This window comes from Streptopelia decaocto (assembly GCF_964273445.1).
Source record: "Streptopelia decaocto genome assembly, chromosome: 4".
Taxonomy (NCBI): Eukaryota; Metazoa; Chordata; class Aves; order Columbiformes; family Columbidae; genus Streptopelia; species Streptopelia decaocto.
Window position 1 is genome coordinate 22,381,847 of NC_138658.1, and position 24,005 is coordinate 22,405,851.

A 24,005-nucleotide genomic window follows, 5' to 3' on the forward strand; every position below is an offset into this window, starting at 1 on the left:
TCCATTTCAGCACTGTTTATCCTGAGTTACTCGCAGTCATTAGCAACCTTCTTTATCTGGTTTGCCCACTTCAGTCAAAACATGCACAAGTCCATCATAAAAAAAAATCACAGGGCTCTTGCCCAGATTTAGACAACCTCTTCCATGCCAAAACTGCATCCCACCTCCCACACATGCTCTTTGTCTCTAAAACTTCTGTCTCCCCCAGAAGAGAGCACCAGAAACACCTCCAGCCTTTCTAGAGGTTTCTAAGTGGTTCCAAAGGACAAAGCAGACCCCTTCTCATTCTAACTTTCCAGAAGTTAGTAGCACTCAGCGGCAAAATCTGCCTCACTAACCCAAGCCCATCAGCACGACTTGCGTTCTCATGGATGTTGAGGATGAGGAGGGCTGGTCGTGATTACTTCAAGTACCTTCAGCACATCACTGGGAATGCCTGGAATTAACCTTCCAGGAAGGAAAAACAATTTACTTCTGATTTTCATTTACTTCTGATTTTCCTGCAACAGCATTAAGCAGTAGCCAAACAGAGGCAGAAAACTGCCACACATTACAATATGCTTTTAAGATGTCTACCCACTTACTCCAAACATATCCATTTGACTTCTTTGTTGGAAGTACACCTTAATCCTTTCTACTAATAGTCAATCTTAACACAAGTCTCTCAGCCCCTCTTCTGCCATACATTTTGTCTCAAATCACATGTAAGTGGTACATTAGTTCTTCAGCACACGTATCCCAAGTTCCTGGCATAAAACACCACCTGACAGCAACACAAACTTCCTCTTTTAACCCAATCTGCCAAACTTTTCTAAGACCAACTTAGTTACACAAATATACTAATGCCAAGAAAGATACTGACAATAAACATGTTTCTGTTGTTAAACACTTACAACCAATTCACCTTTAATTTCTTGTCAAGCTTAGCTGCTGAAGACTTAGATATATGAGACCAGTTCCTTCAATATTTGCATCCCAGGCAACGAGATTTCATGAGAAACAGACATGTTCTGTGTAACTGTACATCAATAAAATCTGACAGTTTTAAATTAATAACAGAAAAATTACAGACAAGGTATGTAAAATACATTCACCTTAAAACCGCTTTAAAACTTATCACGGGGATTTCACAAAATGGTATAAATACAGACAAAAACCACTGTTACCTACATAAACCGATAGTAAGAGTTTTTTGTAATATGACTTCTACGAATGTAGTGAGGAGCTGATTTTCTCTGGTACACCACAGTAATGTGCTGTGCAGTTTCACGAAACTGCTACGAATAGCATTACAGCCAAAACCCAATTGTTGCTGAAAAGCATTCAGTAAAATGGAAAATACAGAGAAATAAAGCACAGTAATTGTCTCTCAACCCACATTATATATTGTGTTTCTAAATCATATAGTATTATATTTTCTAGTTTTTAATATGGTTTCCCATTGAGGAATTGATAACATAGGAGACATTCTTTGACCTTTTCCCTTTGAATCCCTAAATAATACAGCAAACAGGTTTATAAACCAAGTTAACTCTCTAGCCTTTTATTAGATCCCAAGGGATAAAGTCTGTTTTAAAAAGCCACCACATGTAGCAATGCATGAAAGAGCTAATGCAGAGCACTTTCCTTGCCATGTTATTTCTCACCTGCCTCACAATTTTCTCCTCTATAGCTACAATTGTAGTTTGAGTTTACACATATCTAAAAGACAAAAATTGGACCTCTAACACCTGAAAATCTGTACTGAACACCCTAATACAGTAACTGACAATACAAGCCATGATCCTGCACACCCACCAATTTGTACTTAACAGATTCAACACTCAGCGCTGCCATCTCTTGAAAGGCTTGACCCAAGCAATGGACAAAATAACTTATTAAGCTTTTCTATTCCCCAGATACTGCAGAAAGTATTTCATGGACTTGGTCCAAATTTAGCAGGATGTTGAAAACCACACAGCCACCAGATAAGTAATTTGTGGGGCAGCTAAATCAAAAACCCAGGCAGATCTTTTACAAGAGGCCTTTCGGGGATTTTGTTTTGATAATGTTTGTATCTCTACAATTAATCACAAAACAGTGAAGGATTCAAGCCACCACAGTCAGGGATAGCAAGTGTGAAAAGATGCATGCTGTGCATGACAAGAATCAAAGTGTCAGAACAACTCAGGAAAAAAAGCATAATATAAACCAGTTAATGTACGTTAGAAACATTGGAAACTTCCAACCTGCAGTGCCTTAATCAAAGCCTTTGTATACGGGCAGTCCCACTGATGTGAACAGGGCCACTAGTGCCAATGAAAAGCTCCATGCAGGAGACTTGCTGCCAGATCAGGCATCCAGCAACGGAGGAGCTGTCAGGACTCAGACTGATGCGAGATCAAATCCTCTCTCTAAAGACACAATTCTGCCTGCTTCTAAAACCTGGAGCAGACAATATTTCAGAAAATGGGGATTATAAACCACTGTTAAATCCAGAGCTGGTTTGAGGGTTTTCGGGGGTTTGCTTAGGTTTTTTTTTTTTTTCAGGGGGAATGTGACACACATCTTAAATGTACTGCTCTGGAAAGAAGCAAAGCATCCACTGTCATGAAACCTATTTACAAGCATCATTTTAGAACTCTCTTCTGGTCTAATTCAAGATCAGTTTATCACACTGGTTTCTACATTATCCAGTGGCACAATGAATAGTTAACATGAATTTTGAGCTGCTTCCTCAAATGAGACTAATCTTTCAGTAAAGTTTCCAAATACATGACAGAAAATTACCTGGAAAAAAAGAAATAAAATATTAATAAGTTGTTTATCTTCTGTTTCCAATTTCTCAGTTTTTGACAAATAAATTGTAAGCTGAAATATTCCTGGAGCCTTTCCAACAGAGATAGCTGATACTGAGTGTTTTCTTAGACTTAGTGCATTATTCCAACTTAAATCTACCTTGGCCATACATAGGTTGATTCTACTCCCCTCTCTCCAGCAATAAGCTGTTCCTCAGCATTTCTCCACAATACTACTCACTGCTCACAATGAATTTGAGTTTTAATTACCACAGCCATCCTCTGGCAAAATGCTGAGTGAAATATTAGCCCTATGGAAAGCGAACAGGAACGGTCATCAACTTTCACAAGGGCAGATTTCAGCCCTCTGACAGATTTTCCTTGTTTATTCAAATAGTAGCAAGTTTTTTTTTCAAGGAGCTGTTTTCCCATATCCGAATGAGACAAAATATTAGCTTTTTACCATTTTGCTAGATTTTCTCCAAGAACTGTCAAAAACAAAGTATCTATTAACCTCTTTTCCTCAAAAACAAAATGCTTGCCTTTTGCTGAGTGTCTGAAGAAAATTTTACCTATGCCTGCCCATTTAAAATCACTCAAGTATGTCTAAAATTGTTCTCCCTTATTAATATTTAAATAACAAAGTTTAATAAGACAGCCAGGGATACCAGTTCGTGCGAGATTTTATTCCAATGAAGAAAGACAAACTGAAGTACTTACTGATGCAATAGCGTTAAAAATGCCTTATAAGTTTCACACTTCACAGTTTATTACAAACACAAACATGAACAAACATTATTAAATTTATTTTTTAAAAGGTAAAAAAAATCCAAACAACAACAAAAAACACATCAGTGTTTTAACTACCCAATGTTTATGGAAATCTAGAAGCAGCAAGTTAAGCATCTTACTGATCCATGACAGCAGCAGGCATCAAAAGGCAGCGTGCACCTCTTAGAAGCACTGATGCTACTCTTATCCCTTCACCTTCTGCCTTAAACATTCAATATAATCACTTTTCCCAGTATCTGAAAAATGATAAATTAAACCAAAACAAAACAAAACAAGCTGGCAGCAAAGCCTGAGCAGCAGAACATCGTCAGGAACACTTTTATTTTCAACGTAGGCACAGATTTTTCTGGGATTAGTTCAATGCTGAAAAAGCTCATTTGCTGTTCAGATAATTTCAGCTCCTATAAACTCTGACATGTGAATAAATGCTCATCTGAGTAGTCTGGCTCAGCTTACATGCATAAAGCTATTCATTTGTCCAAAGCTACTTCTTCCACTTACAGTGTGAAGGATCATCCTTCTGTAGTTACACGGGGGCTAAGAAGTTTTGCTGAAAGATTATATTTTACTGTAAGAACTTTCTAAAAATACTATAATTTTTAAACTTACTAGTTATTTATACTGTAGTTGTACATTGTGTTTGAATCTCAACTCAGAATATTTTTCAAGCATGTATTTCCTAGAAAGCATCTTAACTGTTTGCAAAGCTCATCAAGATTCCCTTAAGTTTCTGGTTCTGGTATCATAATGTATTTCAACTAGTTTACATATTAAATTATCAGCAAGACCCTCCTATTTTTATTTTTAGAAGTCATAGTTTACCTGATAACTTAATTATATTATCTCCAAATTCACCTTTTGTTTTCATTTCTCCATCTCCCTTCATATACTGCATCTAACCCAAAGAGAGGGCAGTGTGTCCAGGCTAACCACTGCAGCATGAAATGAGGATAATATGCTGCTTCGTGTATCCATTCTTGACATCAGGCTTTAGTCCTGGCTTTTGAACTACGAACCCTGTCAGGTGCTGCATGTGGACCTATCTCCTGCGCCCAGTTAACTTAGAAGTTCGTACTAGGCTACAGACAGAGCCACTCTGCAGAATATCCAGTACTGACACAGGCTGCAGAAAAATAAACTGAAGCCCAAATACAGGATCTTCCAATTTCTTAATTTCACTGGTGTCAGTTGGTGGATTTTCAATAGGCCTCCTATCATACTTTTTTTTTTTTTTTTTCTCCCTTCCCCTCCTCATTCTGGGAGCACAGCCAATCCCCAGCACAGCAGCTGACTTTCCCCAGAACTAGAAATATTCTGATAGACTCTATTTATAGACTCAAAAACTTAGGACTGGAAGCAGCCAACCAAATTTTTCCATTCCTTGCTCCCCTCCACTATCTATCTATCTGTCCTAGGCTAACCTAAATTCCAGCTTTGGCTGTTATGTTTCTCAAGGGGGAACTATCCTACCCAGAACAGGCAGACCTTAGCCATACACACCTCTAACGCATCCAAAGTTTCTGCGGAGACCCTTGCATGCAATTTACTGAACAGGCTAAAAGAATATGAGTTCACTGTTTTTATGTCACTGTAGAAAATATTCATGCTGATCTTCTCTCCTGTAACTACAAATCAAAGTTCAAGAAAACTCAAGATTTCTGGAAGAAATTTTTGTCTTAGACAACTGCAAACTCAAGAGACCAGTTTGGACATGCAAATGATTTATTTTTTTACTTTGACAAAACCAACAAGAAATAAGAACTTTTTTTAGCAAGTTTAAACAGTGGAAGATACCTACTGGTTTTATTTTTGTTGTAGTTTTTATATACATATACATATGTACACAGCTAATACTTGCAGAAGTCAAGTAAGTTTAGTCCCCATTAATCTAGGCACAGTACAAATACACAGCAAAAGAAAACCTGTGTCCAAAAGTAAGAACAATATTTCAGCTGACTCATCCTCAGACATAGCACTCTCTAAAATTATTTATTTACAAAACTATCAGATTCTGTTGAGCATTTCCTACTGCAGATAATGTATCAAAAGTATAAAGTTTGAAATAGAAAGACTAGTGTGCTCTGGAAGCAATACCTGGCAGATCTGATTTTTACTTAACCTTACAAATGTTGCTAGGAAACCCTATTCAATATTTACTTTCAGCCTTTAAAGAAACACTAATTCATACTAAGCTACTGGTGGGAGCATTGAGGACTTGGCCGAGAAGCCTCAGCCTAAATTTACTCTTGACATCTCACTTTCCTAATCCACAGACCTGATGTAATATAGAATTTAATTAAGAGTCGGATATGTAACATTTGCAACACCACTGGTATATTGGACATTGAGGGCAGCGCAGGCAAACTAACTGAGATAAACAAAAAGTTCTGCTCTTTTGCTTGATTTTATGTATTCTTAATTAAAAAAAAAAAAAAAAAAAAAAAGAGCCAAAACATTAACACACGGTCTTCTACAAATGGCAAATGATTTTTACATTCCTGCCCTCTGAACAGTGGACAATTTAACATGTTCAGTGATCAGCTCTCATGCCTAGTACAGAGGTACACAGCACCTTAACCTGCCCGTGTAAATCATCAGACAAATAACTAGATTGTACCAAAAACAGTAAATGGGAAACATCTGTGTATTTACTGCTGTCTTTCAAACTGATTACATGAAACACATCTATAAACATCAGTCAAAGCTGTATCTTGTAAACGTAATTTATCAGATGTTGAATGTTCTCAATTTTTAGTCTTGTCAGAGAAAGACAAGTTTTCCTAGGATCTATATCCTCTTGTGACAATACTTCCTATTTTCCTTGCTCCTATAATCCTTCTTTTTCATTAAATTTAAATATTTCTTATTCTTCTGCATTCCTGATCTCAAGCTCATTCCTATTTGGTTCCAAATATTTTTATGCTCAGCATGAATATTGCATTTATTTCTATGAACTTACTGATTTCTGTCACACCAGTATCAGTATCACCTGAGTTTGGGGTACACCACATGACAGGAAAAAAACAATACACATCCCAATCAGCAGTAACTCTTCCTGTGGAGTCAGATCCAGCACAAGCAAAAAGCCTCAGGTAGTCTGAGAATTTGGAAGGATCTACAAACCTACATGCTACTGGCACTGGTGTAGAGGAGTCCCCAGGACCACTGCTATAACCTCAGTAAGACTTTCTTTTAATAAGCACAATATCAGGTGTTTGTGCTAAAGCAAGTAGAACCTGAAGCATCTTGAGATCATGGAAATGGCTAATACAGGTAAAAGGACAGAGAACAATGGCGGAGGACATGGCAGTATCTTGTTCATCACAGTATGGAGTGTATGAAAGTAAGAAAAGCATAAAGCTCCTCTTTAGAAGGTAGTAAATGAGCTCAAAATTCATCTGGATCCTGGTATTATAGTGCTGATTCAGTAGAAATTAAAAAAGATATAGGAAAAAAAAGGTTATAAACCTATCTAAATAGACTTAATGGCTGTAAGTTATTTACAAGTCACTCATATATCACCTATTCAATTCAGCCTCATATTAAAATTAATTTATCAGACATGTGCAATATATAATTATCTGCAAATCAATAGGGTTTACAAAAATTTATTGACCCACAAAGTATTTTTTCCTGAAAAAATAATGTTGTTTTTTAATTTGTTTGTATAAGTTCTAGCTGCTTGTAAATACTACTATGAAACTGCGTCAATAAAAACAATTCGTTTCCCTTTACAGATATAATATTATAACAAATATGAGAAGATCTGCAAACTGTACCTAGATCTTTCAACAAGCTCAGTTCAAAAGAAGTGAAATTCACTAACGAAAAAAACAGGATACAGCCTATTTGTCACTTCAGTTTCATTTCCTACTTCCAGGATTTTATTCAGTTGGTTGTAAGGTATTTAGAGTTAAGGAAAAGTGAATACTCTGCTGATTCTGGACACGACTTGTAAACAAATACATCTGCTGACAACAGTGCCTCCCATTTTTCTGTGGAATAATTTCCTCTGCCTGTAACCCCGAATCCTTTTTCAATTACAAATGCTTGAGTTAACAGGTGAAAATGCAATTAGGACACAGGCAGCATCTATAATATTGGCAGTGTGGTGCAAGACAAGTAGATCTACAGAGAGGAGCGGTCAGTCCTTGGGATCCACTATCCACTCTACAGGGTTGCAAGAGTTGTGCTTCAGGCCAGCTCCGGTGGGGTCCCATGGACAGAAACTATTGGGGGCTGAAGTGCCTCAGGTGGTTCCTGGAGCACTTTTTTTTCATTCACGTTGAGCTAAGAAGCATCTGGTTTTCCACTCCTCAACTGCCCCACTATGCAAACCACACCACAGAAAATGGGGGCAACCAGAAGGTTCACTTGAAAGGCACATTTCTGATCCAAATAAAAATGCTAACGCAAACCTACCAAGTCTTTTAGTAGCCTCCTGCATACAGTTAATTCTTGTTTATGTGAGGAAAGAAATGCAAGATAATATGCAGACCCACAATGGCTGCAGTTTTAGTCCCAAGGGAAAAAAAAAAAAAGTAAATCAGCAACTCACTCTTTTCACTTGTATTTCTCCATAAATCAGCTCCTCTGATCTTTTTCTTCCCTTTTAAAATAACATGTCCACCCCAAACACCCATCCTCCTTGCTTCTTCCACCAAATGGGTTTAATATAAAATGAGTAGCAGTCCTTTACTTCATTATCTGCTTGTACAGTTTGAAGTTGTCATTACCGCATATTTCATCAGTCAAAAATTTCAATGCCTAATCTGCTTTTTTACTGTCAAATCTTCAAAAACATAAATTCCAAGTGGTCTCAAGAAACAGAAAGGTTAGTTGGGAAACAAGCACAAATCAAGTGCATTGTTTCACTGCAACATTATCTTATGTCATTAGTTGGCAGCAGTCATAAAGCTCTGGACCGTTTCCAATATTTACTTCCATACGCTGAGTAGAAGCTGACACGTCTAACCCCCCCACTTTGTTCATCTTCCAGCTAGTTTACACGGATTCAGATTAAAATAAGCATTTAAACATCCTAATCAAACCCACTGAAATTATTCCATTTTGCCACTGTGTGTGTGAAGAAAGAGCATGGTTAAGCTGTACAGGGTTTGTAGAGCTAATCCTGCAGCAATGTGGTTTTACCTGATGTATTTTACAGTGGGGCAGTCGGAGACAAAGGTTCAATGCAGAATTTTGATGAGCCAGTCAAATTCAGTAACTTTTTCCAATCCTTAAGGAAACTTTATTAGCCAACACTGGTTTTCAATCACTAACTTAAGAAAGCCTTCGTGCTCAAAAATAAACAAAGTAATTTAAAATGAAAACAAACAAACAAACTCAAACAAGCAAACAAGATACCAGCTGGGGGGTAATCCCAATTTTCTATTAAAGGATTAAAAAAAAAAAAATTAACCTTGATTCTTAGACATGGCTACTATGATACTGTATCATCTTCAAATGAGACTCCAGTTGCCAGAAAGTTTTCACACATCCCAAGATCAACACCTGTGCAAAGCCCTGTTTTGTTTTGGTTTGTTTCTGTTGGGTTTGGTTTTGTTTGGTTTTCGTGTGGGTTGGTTGTTTGGCTGTTTTTAACCTACCCAAACAAGTTTGGAAGTTACATCTAGCAAAGCAGATCTGAACCCACCATGAGAGGAAAAGCTCCCTAACTGCTCTAAGCATATTGCACTCTCTAGCACAAATTTAATTTACTTTAAAATAATGAAGCTGACAGCTCAGATAGTCTGCCTGGAAACAGTGCAAACTTCCCACCCACCTTAATTTGCAAGGTGCCTGGCACTCCAGTCTTCAAAAATGCTGAAGTGCATGACAGGTTTTGAGAGACAAGCCTTCAGCAATGCTACAAGTCAGCTCTCCAGCCTTCTGGAGCAGTTCATATTTGATCTCAGCCCTCCTGAGGTAAAAAATAAAGGTTCCTGTCCTGATGCCCCAACCTTAGAGCTTCCAGAAGCCAACCGATTCCTGCTCTTAGTTCGAAGGCAAAAACACAAAACTTATTTGAGAGGCCGGGTGTCACCTCTGTCTTTGCTTCAGTCAGACAAGACGCCATGTTGGGAACAGGCAATACGGAAGAGCCCCCTCCCCGCTCCCTTACCTGCAACAGTGAAGAGCTAAATATACAAACACGATTGATTTTTTCCAGTTGTGAAACCCATGTTCCCAAAGGGCCGCAAGAGCCCAGGTCCAGTAAGGACAGGCCAGGTGACGCACTCAGGCGGGTACATGGACATGGCCGCCTTGCGCAAGGCGGCTGCCTGACAGGGCAGGGCACCGCAGGCCCATCAGCCCGGCCACGTATTGGGGAGACTTAGTGGCTGCCCCTTTTCCTATAATGGCCTGAATCTGCTGTCAAGAAGCAAAGCATGACTTAAAAATTAATGGAGCAGAACACTTCTCTGCCTGGAGAACTGCTCCAACGTCCCTGGGGATGCCAAAGCCGAGACCAGGACTGTTTCAGTGCATCCTCCACCCCAATCCCTCAGGAGTTAGGGGCAGAAAAAAAATGACAGAAATGAAGTCCTGTAGCTACAGGTTTCGCAGAACTGCAGTATCACATCAGCACAATGTAGTATTTTGAAAAAACATTGTCAAAAATGCTTGCAAGACCCTATAGTTTGGCAACTAGAACAGCTGAAATCCCAGTCGGGACAAATGTAGCCGCTTACTTGCCAATTCTGACCTGTGATTAAAAACTCTCAGACCACTGAGAGATTACACTGCCCAAAAATAAACCTCTAAAATACATGTTTATTTTGTAGACTTCAGATGGAATACCAACCTGAAAGGGTCACACAGACACATAAATGGAAGTAAGATATTTTCCTGAATCCAAAAGAATCAGAAAACAATTAAAAATAGCAGGTGTTTTGGGGTTTTTTTAATATCTTTTTCAGAAACTTAATTGCTAGAGCATGGGTTTTAGAAAGGCACCACTTTTAGAAACTTGGGATAGCGCCTCTCGAAAGCAGACAAAGAAAGAAAAGCAAAATAGAAGAGACTCATGCATCCAGTTCAAATTTTAGCCTGAAAACCCATTCAAAAAGTTATTTCACCTCCAGATGCAAGTAGAAAGTATTGTTAAGAAGAGAGAATACAAATGAGTGAAGCAATATAAAAATTTCAGACTAATTGCTCAATGTTTCTAACAATTTGCTTTTTAACCTCAGGGCTGTAATTCTTTGATCTATTATTAATTATCACTAACCACAATCAGCAGCGTACCCATGCATCTTAGGAGAGCGTACAAATTCCTATAAGCCATTTTACATATTATCCACAAATATTGGATTCTGTTTCTGCTCAGATGTTCCAACCAAAGTTTGCTTTCTTATTTTTAAAGAAACACCTCAACATATATATTAACCCTAAGTTACCCCACCTCCAAATATGAAATTCAAGCTAACAATTTTTTTCATGAAGAAAACATGCAGTTTAGATTGCAGATTTATAGAAATTCACTTTAGCAACCAGCTAACAATGCACTCTAATGGTAGTGCAGAATCTTAATTCACATTTTAAGAAATAAAATTAAACTTGAAGTTATCTTTTTGTGACATACCAACAATCTGGGAACTTCTGCTATAACACAACTCAGTAACAAAATAGTGTCATGCAAAAATACTTGTTAACATACTGAATAGATACAAGCAATGTTACTTATGCTTTTAAGAATCTAGAATCATCAACAGCTTGGTTTTGGTTTTCTGAAGGTTTGGTTGGTTGGTGGTTTTGGGGGGGGGGAGTAGAGTGGGGTGTCTGGGGGTTAAGGGTAAGGGAGGGGAGGTTTGCTTGGTTTTGTGTGGGTTATTCTTCTGGTTTTTGTTGTTCAAGTTTTTTGTTGTCTTTTGGGGGGTGCTTTTGTTTGGTTTTGGTTGTGGGTTTTTTTGGTTGGTTGGTTTTGATTTTTTTTGTGTGTGTGTTTTTTTTTTTTTAAAAAAAAAAAAAAACAAACAACGCTTCAGCATTGATTTCAGTAAAGTAGAGAAAGACAACCACCTAGATTACATCCTTTCACAAAACGCATCGTTAAGTACTGGTCAACCATGTTAATAAATCTGTTACAAAACAAAAACAAAACAAAACAAAAACAAAACACAAGGTCAAAGCTTCCCGTTTAAAGAGATAGTCTATTTGAAAACTTTGTCCTTAAAGAAAATCTGCTCTCAAGGTTTTGTAAAACTGCAGGTTTCCTGACCAGAAGGATGCACATTACTAAGGATGTGCATGCACTTTGCTCCAAAGTGTGACAAGGGGGTGCCCCCTCCCAAAAGCACGTCTCCAGCCCGGCACAGAGCCAAGAGCTGCTGCCAGCAGCGGTGCTGGAGCCGGCTACGTTGGGAACTGCTGGCATGGATCAACAGGGACTTCCTGACCTACGATCCTGGAGCATAAATTAAAAAAGTGTGCCTTCCTCCAAGGTCAGCCTGTCTGCTCCAGCAGGAGAGGGCAGGAGGTGGCTTTGTCGACGACCCAACAGACGGTGACTTTCTGCTGCGGTCTGCACTAGTAAGGCAGGGCAGCAAGCAGTCAAATCATGCAATGGTTTATTTAAGGTGCATTCAAACATGTCCAATAATGCTGAATGGCTTGGACAATCGCACACAACGGACATACTCCTCACTTTTTCACCACAGATCTCTCTCACTCGGAGGAGACTGTTGCTGAAGTAATTTGCCTGCTGAGCAGCAAGCACTGTGAAAACTGATAAAAGTTTTTAGTTTCCTCATTAGACCATTTTTATCACTCTTATACAGCCATCCTGTAAGACACATTCGCCAAGGAACAAGTTATGGTTCCATATTCATGCTAAACTGCAGTATTTTCTGACCTCTGATAGTTTAAATCTGAAGTCGCAGCACTCCAAGAAGTTTTGAGTGGAATCAATCCATTATTAACTCCAGCTCCTACAACTTTGTTAGAAGGCATAAAATGTACAGATAAAAACCAGAAAGTGTCTTCTGAAAGCATACTCTGAAAATGCAAATGCAGAGACTACGGCTCAACAACACATTCCCGTTCAGCAGAGGCACGTACTTCGGATATTTCATAGGCTCCCTTCCCTCTCTGTCCCTTCACTTTGTTCTTGTACCCATGTGACATCACGCTGCCCTCCAAGCTGTGCTGATCCATCAGTCCTTGGTTTTAATGCTTCAGAGTGAACTGAACCAGGAACCCAACCAGCCTCTCACATACGACACCCCCAAACAAAGAGCAAAACCAGCCCAACAGTGTATTTCACTACTGCAAACACCACATTGTTCAGCTACAAACAACACCCAACACCAATCTCTTCTCAAGCCTGGGTTCAGCGAAGCACCAACATGTATCTAGAAATCCAATTCAACTGAGCAGAGCACTTCACAGGAGGTTTAAGTTCCATTAATGCCAAGTGTTGGTTGAGTAAGGACAGGTTTTTCAATCACAGCTTAACAATTTACTTCCTCCGTAGATGAGTGCTGCATGAGTATTAATATCACTGCAACAACCCCTCCACACACCTGTGTATTTGCAACAGATATCCCATAAAATAGGATGGGAATGTTTTTATACACTACATATTTCAGACATCACCGTCTTCCAGTCCTCATTAAAATGGACTGATCCATACTGTCAGAATATGGAGAACCAAGATTTCTTCTGCTTGCTAAAAATATGTGCACAAAGGTTATCTTATCTTACCATCTTTCAAGAAATGGTCAAAAGAAGATACCACAGTGACATTCTGTATCATCAAAAGTGATAAAAAAGCTAGGAAATGTTTATTAACTATTATCAGAATAAACTATGGAAAAATGATTTCCAACAGCCAAGTACTGCAAAGTTCTGCAGTATTGACTGGCAATAGAAATGTTTTAGTAATACACAACATTACTTACACCCGCACACAAAGAAACAACCAACCTCTAGATATTAGTATATGGATTGACAACAGAACTCTTATTACCTCAGACTGGAAGATCCACCTATTTATGGAACATAATTTTTCAGCAATGTGAACTTCTCCCTGTCACAGCACAGGAGTCAATTCATATGTGTAATTTTAAGGGAAAATAAGGCATCATTAGCAGTCATATTTTCAAAAGATACTTTACATAGATTTTGAACTCCTCAATAAAAAAAGCAAAGCCACAAAACAGGAGCACCCTCAACACAGTAACAAGAAGGAAACCCATGGAAACTACAAGGCTGTTAAATGCATGCTGGTACTCTTTTAGACCTCCCGGTCTGACGTATTAATACACACTCCTAATGTCTTTAATGACAAATAAGGACTTACATATGTAGAGGTCCCTGTTGTATCACGATTAGACAAAATTATACAATAAACTACAAAAAACAAGTCTAACTTTTCAAATTGGAATTTTTAAAAAGTACCGATTTAAGGCTACAGTCTACAATATGAAAGAATCATTGGTGAAAAAAGTTTGCACAGTAAATTTGTGGGAAGCTAAAGGGGAAAACAGTCCTGCCAAGCACAGAGAATATTTTAACAGCTCAGTCTTTTTCCCATAAAGTCCATCAGCAAACAAACAAGAGGTCAAGGCCATTCATAAATTCTAAAAATAATATTTACCAGACCTTTATCTCTCTGGCAGGTATAATTCTGATAAAGACTATTCTAGATAATATTTAACATAGAAGTTTATTTACAAAAATACTTGCAATAGTCTGAAATCAGATTTTAACCAGAATCACACATTCAAGCCAGCAAAGGTTACACGTAAATGAAGACCACGCTGTTGGGTTGTTTTCTTGTTTCAGGTTGGGTGGGTTTTTCTGGACTGCTACAAGCAAGGTCTATGAAAAAAAATCCTGAGCCATGGGAATGGCTCAGGAACAGCTAAGTATAAAAAGTCCCTAAAATACTGTCAATGTTTGATCAAAGATTTTACCGTAAAAAACCCTAAGAAGTCAACGACAGTCTTCCAACTGAGCTTAGCAGAGATAAGTTAGAGCCTAAAATATAACGAAATAATGTTTTGAAATGTCCTTGTCTGGATGACAACAACTGAAACAATTATTAATAAACACATGTAATTTAGGGTAAAATAGTAAACTTTTTTTTTAACAATAACACATGATAACTTCGTGAATTCATCTCGCACTGCATTACACCAGTGAAACTGCCAGGAAGAAACAACAGTAGGAGTATCAGCCCTTTGTTTCTGCCACAACTGCAGAGAAAAGGGAGTATGTATGTGTACATACATGAGTTCATATGGAAATGAGAGGTAAAAGGCACATTTGCAGAAGAAGCTTTAGGCAAGAGCTAACGCAGTAGAAAGGTCACCCTCCTGAATTTTTACTGTTGTTTCAAGCAACCATGACATTTTCCTAGGCCATTTTGAAAATTATGTAGTTGGCACAATTATGAGGCTTAGGCTGGCACCCTGATTCAGATGAGCTACCACCTTGACGTGAAACCTTATCTAGATTCTTAGTGCAGGTTTCCATCACACTATCATGCATACCTTATTTTTCAAGCCCACTTTGCTATTATTTATTTTAGAAACCATTATTTCTTAGAAATGTCATGCAGGGTGGGGAGGAATCTATACACACAGACACACAGGTATGATTCATCCTGTCAAAAATTAAACATGTAAAAATCTTTCAAAGACAAAGATGTGCTCTGCATGCATATTAGCAGAAGAAAAAATATTTTAAATAGAATAAGGCAACTTGGTTTTGCTTAAGAGGCTTTTGCTCCCCAAACACCACGAGTTCCAATAATCTAAAGAAAGTTACCATCAATTAACTTAAAAAGAACCATAATTGTGGACATCTAATAAAACTAACTAAAGGAGAAAAAGAGAAATTTTCTAGTTGATAGTGGGTACTTGGCAAAAGCAGTAAGGTAGCAAGGCACTTTAATGACTAAACTATGTTTATTGGACACTATCAGCAAGTATAACTGACTCAAGAAAGATGATGTTCTAACAGACGAGTAAATTTTTTACAGTAATATTCTAAAGATTCATTCTCAATGTGAAAAGTCTACTTGATTCTTGGGTCACCCACTCCTTTTCACCATTTAAGCTGCAAGTCAGAAGCAGTCTAAACAGGGTACGCTGTTGAGATTCAGAAAATAATGCTGCCAAAAGTAGATACACTAAATGCTGGTTGTCTATCGGCTTTAGAGAACAACGTAGCCTACTTTTTTCCCTTGACTTTAGTCTTTGCTTGTGGCAATTTATATTGCAGGATAAGTATACCTGAAAAAAGATGAAGACTTAGGATACCAGAAACTCTGCATTGCAGGATTTGACGGGTCAATCACTTGCTGTACAAGTCTGCAAATCATACGATGACATGTCATGAAAAAAAACTAAAAACTGAGTGGAAGTAGCACAGATCTGGTTTGGATGCAGAGTCCAGAGGTGTGACACTGCTGTTCTGATGACACGAAGGCAGAGAGTCTTTGCAGTCCCCACGCCATGCTGCCATGGGACAGCTGAAACCCACCTTATGATGCTGGGTCTGACACGGTTTTAAACTATGCACTTTATTACAACACCTCGGAGTATGAGCAAACACACACCATTTCCTCTGGTTTAGCTGGAACATGGCATAGAAATGAAGAGAAAGGTAGAGTTCAGTTTGAGGTTCAACAGCAAGAGCGAACTCTTATATGTGTGACATCCCATGTTGAGTCTTTATGACTTGTCTCCTCAGCAGACAAGTATCTGAGCAGGCACCTAGTAATTCAAATCTGCTGCTAAAGTGACCTCTACATCAATGTACCCTGGAACTTGTAAGGGCTTTGCACAGGTCCCCAGCTGTACCTGCCAGCATGAAGCCATTACCAAGCAGATTAAGAGCAACATTTAGTTAAATAATGGGGCTGAGTTAGAGATTAGAAATGATGACACACGTCCTTATCTGAAATACAGATCAGGATGTCTGAAGTGTTGCAACCCTGCAGATCTCCGTCACCTGAGCAGAATTCCACACGCACAGTAATAGCTCTGAGCGCTAAAAACTTCAGGATTTCAATTGTGTGAAGTAACACCTTCGCTCACCTGTATATCTTACTGAGATATCATCTTAGAGAACAAAGACAGAAAAGTATATGAAGCCTGTGTCATCATCAAGCCTGCTGACACAGATTATCCACCAACTGCTCTAGAGGTAAAGAGATGAGAAGAACTACCATGGACTCATGTCAGATCAGAAGACTCCTTCAAAAGCCTTAAGAGAAACTGCCATTCAAAACACAATTATTGATGACAACCACACTACTACCAGTATTTCTCTGTTTATTGTGCCTGCCCTGCAAGGGACGACAACCTTGAGTTAGCGCAAGCAGCACTTACTCAAGAGCTCTTATGGGTGGCAGGAGCTACTTGCCCAAATAACAGTGCTCAACTGCAAAGGCAGTAAAATATTTGGTCTTTAGTTTCAGGCATTCCGTTAGTCTTCTGATGAAGTTTTATCACTATGCAAATAATGCAATTTATTACAATTTCAACAGTTAAAATAACTAGAAAAAGAAACACTGACTTCATCTTCCTTGATCCAAGAAGCCACATTTAAACCAAGCCTGGATGACAAAAAATATCCAGCTATATGCAAAGTTCAGCATGAAGGTGGGATACAGCCCTTTCAAGTTGAGAAAGATATATGTAAAAGTGCATTCTTTAGAGACCATATTTGAAATAGCCAAAGAAAAATTGAAGTATGGCTTGCAAAATGTTAAGGAGATTGTAAGGGTATTGCAGAGGTCTCAGAATAAAATGGAAATACTTAATGTATTTTTTTCCTCCCAGGTAGATTCACTGTTTTCCCTCCTCGAAAGCACCATTATTTTTTAGGTATTATGTTTTTCACTGCAACACTGTTTTTTCAGAAATATTTAGCATCATATAAATACGGAAAACACCATACATTCTCTTCACCCCACTCCAAGAATAAGGCAGGCATTTTATTCACTGAGGGCAGCTGCATATCGCATGGTGAGAAAAAAAAAGACTGGAGAAAGGTAAATGCAAATTCTGTTATCGCCTGTTTCACTGAGCTTTGGCAAAACCTCTGGTGAGCCTGCTTGACACACAAAAACACAAACTGTTCTAACTCTGTCATGCTGTCAAATGTGCTTAATAACTTGTAATATTGACTAGGAAACTAGCTAGCTTTATGAAAGTAAGAGTCCTTTATGAGACACATTAACACCTGTTTGCTGAAGAAGTACATGCTTCCACCAACCAGCCAAGAAACACAAATTCAAATGACACTTGCACAGTTCTCTTCCACCAAAAGTGAGGAGATCAGTTTATCCATTTATCCTTTTTGAATGCGTCAAGTTTTAACATCCCTCCGCCTTCTGGAGGCATTTTTCTATATATACAAACCAAATGTTCCTACAGTTAAAATACAGAAATAATGTGTTGCCACAGGCTTGTAAGGTTTAGTTTTTAAACTTAACCAGCGAAAGTCCGGTGCAAATTTATAACCATGCATCTTCAGAAAAACAGATTCCTTGCATTATCATTTTCTTATTCTCATCTCAACATTTCATCTGAGGTACAACAAATTCGAGCACCAGCTAAGAAGGAATAACCATTATAGGACACATGAGAGCAATTTTACTAAGCTTTCATTATGGGGAAAACAACATTTATAGTAGCGAGAACTCATAAACATACTAAAGCTACACTTTCAAATATAACAACAATAGAATATGTTATTTTTAAATATTAAAGCCAGCACTTCATTTTTATTAAAGGCAAAGTAAAATACAGCAAAAACCCAGCAAATCTAATGATAAGAATTGAAACGCAAACAAAGAATTTGACATCATCTTGAAAAATACCACCCCTGTTCCCATTTTAATTCATGTCTTTTTTGTTTAATGAAGGGGGATGGGGGGTAAGAAAAAATAAAGCAATTTGCCTGCTCACCTGGACACGTTTTCTGGAATGTACTCTAGAACTGGATACCCATCGCTTCTTCTGGATGCCAACTCCGAATGCGACTTCCAGGTCTCCACTAATGTGCTGACGGGAGGGAAGGTGCCCAAGTGCTGGAACGCCTGCTCTCGAGCCACCGGCCGCGACAAGGATATTGTGCCTTGGGCACCGATCCTGTAGTGAAACGACTGTCCACCTGAATTTACACCCACGATGGCAGAGGATGGGATACTGTTTTCTTGGTAATAGCTGCCATCATCAGGCTCCTGCTTAATTCCCACAGGTAGGCCTGGATTTGGAAAACCGCTACCCTCACAACTTCCATCAAATGAAGAAACAGGTGGTCCTAAAATCCCAGAAAGAGAGTAATAGTCTTTGTCATCCATGAAAGAAAAATATGAGCCATCTGTAAATGGGAAAGGGTTTACTGTTTGATTCCCTTTGAAAGGGGCACCAGAACAAGGATGCTTGGCCGACTCTTGCTTCACTGGTACTGAAAAGGGGGAATCGGAATTTATTTTGCTGCTGTCTCCAATGCATGCGCTGCCGAACGACCCATCTGGCTCGGGTTTGATGAACTGCACAAGGTTCATCTGGCTGTTGTTGGAGATGGCATTCTCCATTTCCTCCATTTTTGGGAAGGTGAGGTCTTGAGCACTCTTGTCTTTTGTTTCTGGACTGGGAACGGTATCTTGGTTTCTGCTAGGTCCCGCTGGTGTGCCAGAAGCCGGGAAGCCTAGAGAGTTGTTTACAGGGCTACAGATGGAGGATCCCACAGTGCTGACTGCTGGACTAGAACGAGTGGACCTATTATTGGCATTTGAAGGGCTGGCAATGGAGCTCCTCGAGTTCAGGTTCGCAGGACTGGACACAGAAGATCGCACAGGGATATTATTAGGACTTGAGACGGGAGATTTCACGCTGCAGTGACTGGGAGGACTAGAAATTGGTGATTTCATGCTACTTATAGGGCTAGAAAGCGGAGACCCGACACTGCTAACGTGCGCGGGACTGTGCAACATAGACCCCCGGTTTTCAACGTTGGGCGAGCGTGACAAAGGGGTTCCCTGGCCAATAGGGCTGTGCACGGCAAAGTTCCCAAAGTTAGCAGTAGTTGAGGACACAGAGTTAACTCCAGCAGGACTACACACCGAGGAAGCCATGTTCTGAGGGCTGCAGCCTGAAGGGCTTTTCTCTTGACACATGATAGGGCTTTTGACAACAGCGTGCATGGCACCACCATTCACCGCGCTCCCAGAGTCCGACATCAAAGACCTCAAGGGCCTGCTGGTGCCGTGAAGGGGAGAAGAGCAATGGCCGTTCTCCTTGTAGAGCTTCACCAGCTGCTCTACATTCTGGTAGATCTTTCCCGGGCTCCCCTGGTTCTGCTGATCATAGGGGTATTCAGCGTCTCGTATTGAATCCATATACAAACCCATGGATTCAGCCACCGTCGCCGACAGCTCCTTCGATTCCGTTTCCGTTTTGATGTCAGAGGGCAAAAGACCACCAGGCTGAGCACTGTCTTGCTGCAGGCAGGAGAGCAGCTCAGGTTTTTCTTTGTTGTTTCCTTGAGCACCACTGTTTGCAAAAGCACCAGCAGCGCAGCTTACATTTACAATCTCCATATAGTTACTGTCACTGGTCTGCTCTCCAGCACCTATAGAGGAACACTCCACAGACTGAGAAACTTGACCCCACCGTCTCTCCATATCTAAGCCTTCTGGGTAGCTGTGGTATCCTTTTGTCTCCATAACTAGCAAAGACATACACACAAAAAAAAAAGAAGTGAAATTAATAAATGACAGGACAGTGTGGCTTCCTAAGGAAATTTCCTAATTTCCTAAGGAAACAAGGCGTATCCGCTCACTCTATCCTCCTCTCTGTCTGCCTGAGAGCCTGGTTTCCCTGCCCCATCCATCATCTCTCAACCATTTGTTCAATTTCAATCAAACCAAGGGAAAAGGTCTCATGGATATGACAGCACTATGGGTTCCGAGAGAAGACCGGTCAGCAGTTAGAAAAGACCCCAATTATTGCTCCCTGCCTCAAAAAGAACCACTTGGCAACGTTAGCACAACCACCACCCACTCTCGCCAGCTGCTGCCCCATGGCTGGTGCCAGCTGACTTGCCCCTTCATGGCTGTACAAACTGCTTGTAAAATCACCTGAGGAGACACAAAGGGTGGGCTGGGTGGGGAGAGTAGTAGTGCAAAAGTTGAGTGCACAGAGGAGGGGCATCAAGTGAGGCAGGGATGCATGGATCCGTAATTCTGCAAACCTCCGTGGCAGCCAGCAAGAGGAACACGCACAAAAAAGTAAACCTTGTTCCAAAACAGACCCTAAAAATCCTTCCCATCCTGTATGCCACTCTCTCAATGCAGGGATCAAAACGCATGACCTAGCCTCGGTTATTCTGAAAATTACATATAAGTAACAGAAACTGTCATACATATATATATTTTTTAAGGAACTGGCTCACAGTATCGTTATAACTGTAGAAACTCAAGTGCCAATAGTTACAATATCAATATTGTACAAATACTTTCTTTCAGAATGTATTAATTTTCAATATTTAGTTTAGTGTTTAATCCCTTTATTTAACACTACTTAAAAATGCTGTTTTAAGTAAAATTATAAAAACAAAACAAAAATCTTAAAATGAATTACTCAAATACTTCTTTGCCCTTATGCAAAACTATGGCCCTATGCTTACATCCCCCTCAAGCACAACTTGTATTAGAACATCATCGTATGTATCAAATCAGATTCCTACAGCCTAAAATTTTCAGACAGATGTGCCTATTTTCACATGAAGTCACTCCCTGATAATCACCTGCCTGACTTCAGTGCTGAGCAAGCCTAATTCCTAGAGAAATCAATTGCAGCTGTGAGTGACCAGCATTTCTGAAAACCAGGAAACTTAGTTAAGGCTTCAAATTAGGATGTAAGTGAATTTTAACCCTCAGAACCACTACGCACCAGAAAATTTCAGTTACAGGCCTAACATTACACGGGTGCATGAGCTCTGTAGCGACCTCTTCCACAGCAGTAAATTTCCAACTTCCTACATAATCAATAGGCAAATATACTTTAAAACTTCAGCGAATAAAAATCTGGGTCACACAAAGGAAAAAAATAAAATACCCTGGTCCTGTAGTTCCAGAGAGAGAGGCACTGTCTGGTAAATATATCCAAGAGGATCAAAAAACAGCAGAGAGATTATTTGTGGACTGACACGAGTTCAGTTTAAAATGATAAATATAAATTAGGAAAGATGCAGCAGGAAAAGGGATTTTTTTAGGAGCGTTGGTTTCTCTTGCTTCAAAGCACCTCGGTGGATACTAGAACTGAATAATCATCTCACAGGCTGCTGATAGCATAAGGGTTTGGTTTTGCTCTTCTAAGCAGAAGTTATTACAACTTGGCTAGCATGTTTACCCACGGTATCCACACTTTACCTACTGCACAGACATGCTTTTTTACCAACTTCCACAAAATGAATTTGACTGCGGGCTAAAACATAAACAGACAACAACAGAAACCAAGTCTATGTTATGTATCAGAACCGAGACTATCTACACCTGATATTTTGCAGAAAAAAAGCTTATATTTACAAACACAGCAGTTTACTCAGACCCACACACACACCAGAAATGATCGGACACTGTGAGTTATGTATTTCTCCCCCAAACATATCAACAAACACAGCTCTCTGCAGCACAAGTCTCCAATCAATCAGGCATGAAACCAGTTTCACAGCAACGGTCAAATAAAAAAATCAAATGGTACCTAGTATCCCTGCAACCAAAAGGTCACCTAGATACAGGAAGATCTGAAATAAATTCAGTTTCATAAAAACCAAAACGATGGCTCAAGCGACCACCCGTTTCTTATTCCTCGGTGTTTGTAAACACAATTGTCGGTAAGTTTCGCTGCCTGCGAGCCGCCTCGCCGACACAGAAATGCCCAGGGGACCCGAGTTTTCGGGTTTTCCCCACTTTCTCCGCGGAGCACCACAGGCAGGTCGGCTGCCGGTACCGCCACCCACGCACCCCGAGCGCGGAGCCGGGGACACGCACACGCGTGTTAACAACCACGCAGTCCGCGCGCACTCTTATTTCCCCACCCGCCCCAGGCGATGGGGAGCATCGCCGCAGCTCCCAGGTTGAAGGCACCGACTTGCACCCCTAACAGCCTCCCCGCCCCGCTTTCCCGCATGCACAATCCGGACTGTCACGCGTGGGGGAACCCAACAGTGCCTGCAAGCGAGCGAGCTCCCTCTCTCGCAGACGCCTCCCGGGGAGGGGAAGGGACGGGGGGGCCGAAAGCCCAAACCTGCTGCCTCCTGCCGCCCGGACCCTCAAACGAAGCGAAAAGGCTTTTTTTTTTTTTTTTTTCCGCGCAAACGCCGTTCCCCACCCTTCACGGCGGAAAGGGTCTGGGTTACCACTCTGACACCCCTCCCACAGAGGGCACGCAGGGGAGCACTCCCCCGCCCCCGGTGCCGAGCCCTTCAACGTCTTCCCCCGCCGCGGCGGCCCCAACTCCCGGAGCGGGTCGGGGAAGAGCGGCACCCCCGGTCCCGCCGCCCCCCGCCTCGGCCCCAGCCCCGCGGTACCTGTTGCGGCGGGGCGCGTCCCCGAGCTCCCGCCGGCGCGGAGGGCGGCGCGGAGCGGCGGGGCGGGCGGTGCTCACCCTCCCCTCCCCCGTCTGCCCGCCCGCCCCAGGCGCGCTGCGCCGCGCCGCCCGGTGACACGGAGCGGCACCCGGGAGGGGACGGGAAAAGGTGCCAAGTCCTTTAAAAACATGTCACATGCCCAGATAAAGTTCAAGTTTACGTCCCGCTCGCCGCCTGCTCTCATTGGCGGGCGGGAGGCCGAGCGCAGCGCGGCTGGGGCCAGCCCGCCGTCCCATTGGCTGGGGTGCGCCGTCAGTCACCCGCCGGGCGACATGACTGATACAAAGTTGCTGCGACACAGGCTGGAAAACGCATCTCCTTAAAGCCGCAGGGGCCGCCGCGGCCGCGCAGCTTCCGCGCAACTCCCGGGCGCCAGCCCAGCCGGGATCCCCCACCTGCCGCCCCGCCCGGAGGCGCCCCCAAAGAAGGGTCGAGGGGCGGCAGGCCGGGCCCCCCGCGGGCAGGTGAGGTGCTCGGGGGCGCGGCTGCCCCCGCCCGGTGCCCGCGCCGGCGGGAGGGCCGAGCATCGCCTCTCCACCGGCCCGGGATTTCCGCCTTTCAGCGGCGCATGAATATACACCGTACCGCTGCAGCGGTGATTTAACCGAAAAATTAAAAAGAAAAAAAAAAGGGGGGGGGGGGCGGGGAGCGGAGCGCCAGGAGTCGAAGCGCGGGAGGGTTCAAGGACTCGTCCTCTGCTCTCCGCCGGGCTGGCTCCGCTCCGCGGCAGCCGCGCATCCCGCTGGGCTCCCCCGAGTGTGTGTGTGTGTCCCAGCGCCCGCGTCCCGACTGCAGGAATACCATTTTCCCAGGAAA

General features: G+C 41.4%; 1 protein-coding gene across 3 annotated transcripts in view; it reads right to left on the minus strand.

Annotated features, from left to right (window-relative positions):
- The window catches only part of NR3C2 (nuclear receptor subfamily 3 group C member 2), a 204,189-nt gene that overhangs the window by 179,355 nt on the left and 829 nt on the right, over positions 1-24,005 (minus strand). The window contains exons 1-2 of one of the 3 annotated variants that reach the window (XM_082050435.1): positions 23,130-23,181; positions 18,500-20,264 (exon numbers count right to left, since the gene is read on the minus strand). In XM_082050435.1, the coding sequence (XP_081906561.1) occupies positions 18,500-20,262 (1,763 nt within the window). In that variant the 5' untranslated portion in view covers positions 20,263-20,264; positions 23,130-23,181. Of the gene's footprint in view, positions 1-18,499; positions 20,337-23,129; positions 23,182-24,005 lie in introns of those variants that run through there. The other 2 variants (XM_082050436.1, XM_082050434.1) reach the window with 2 other exon arrangements.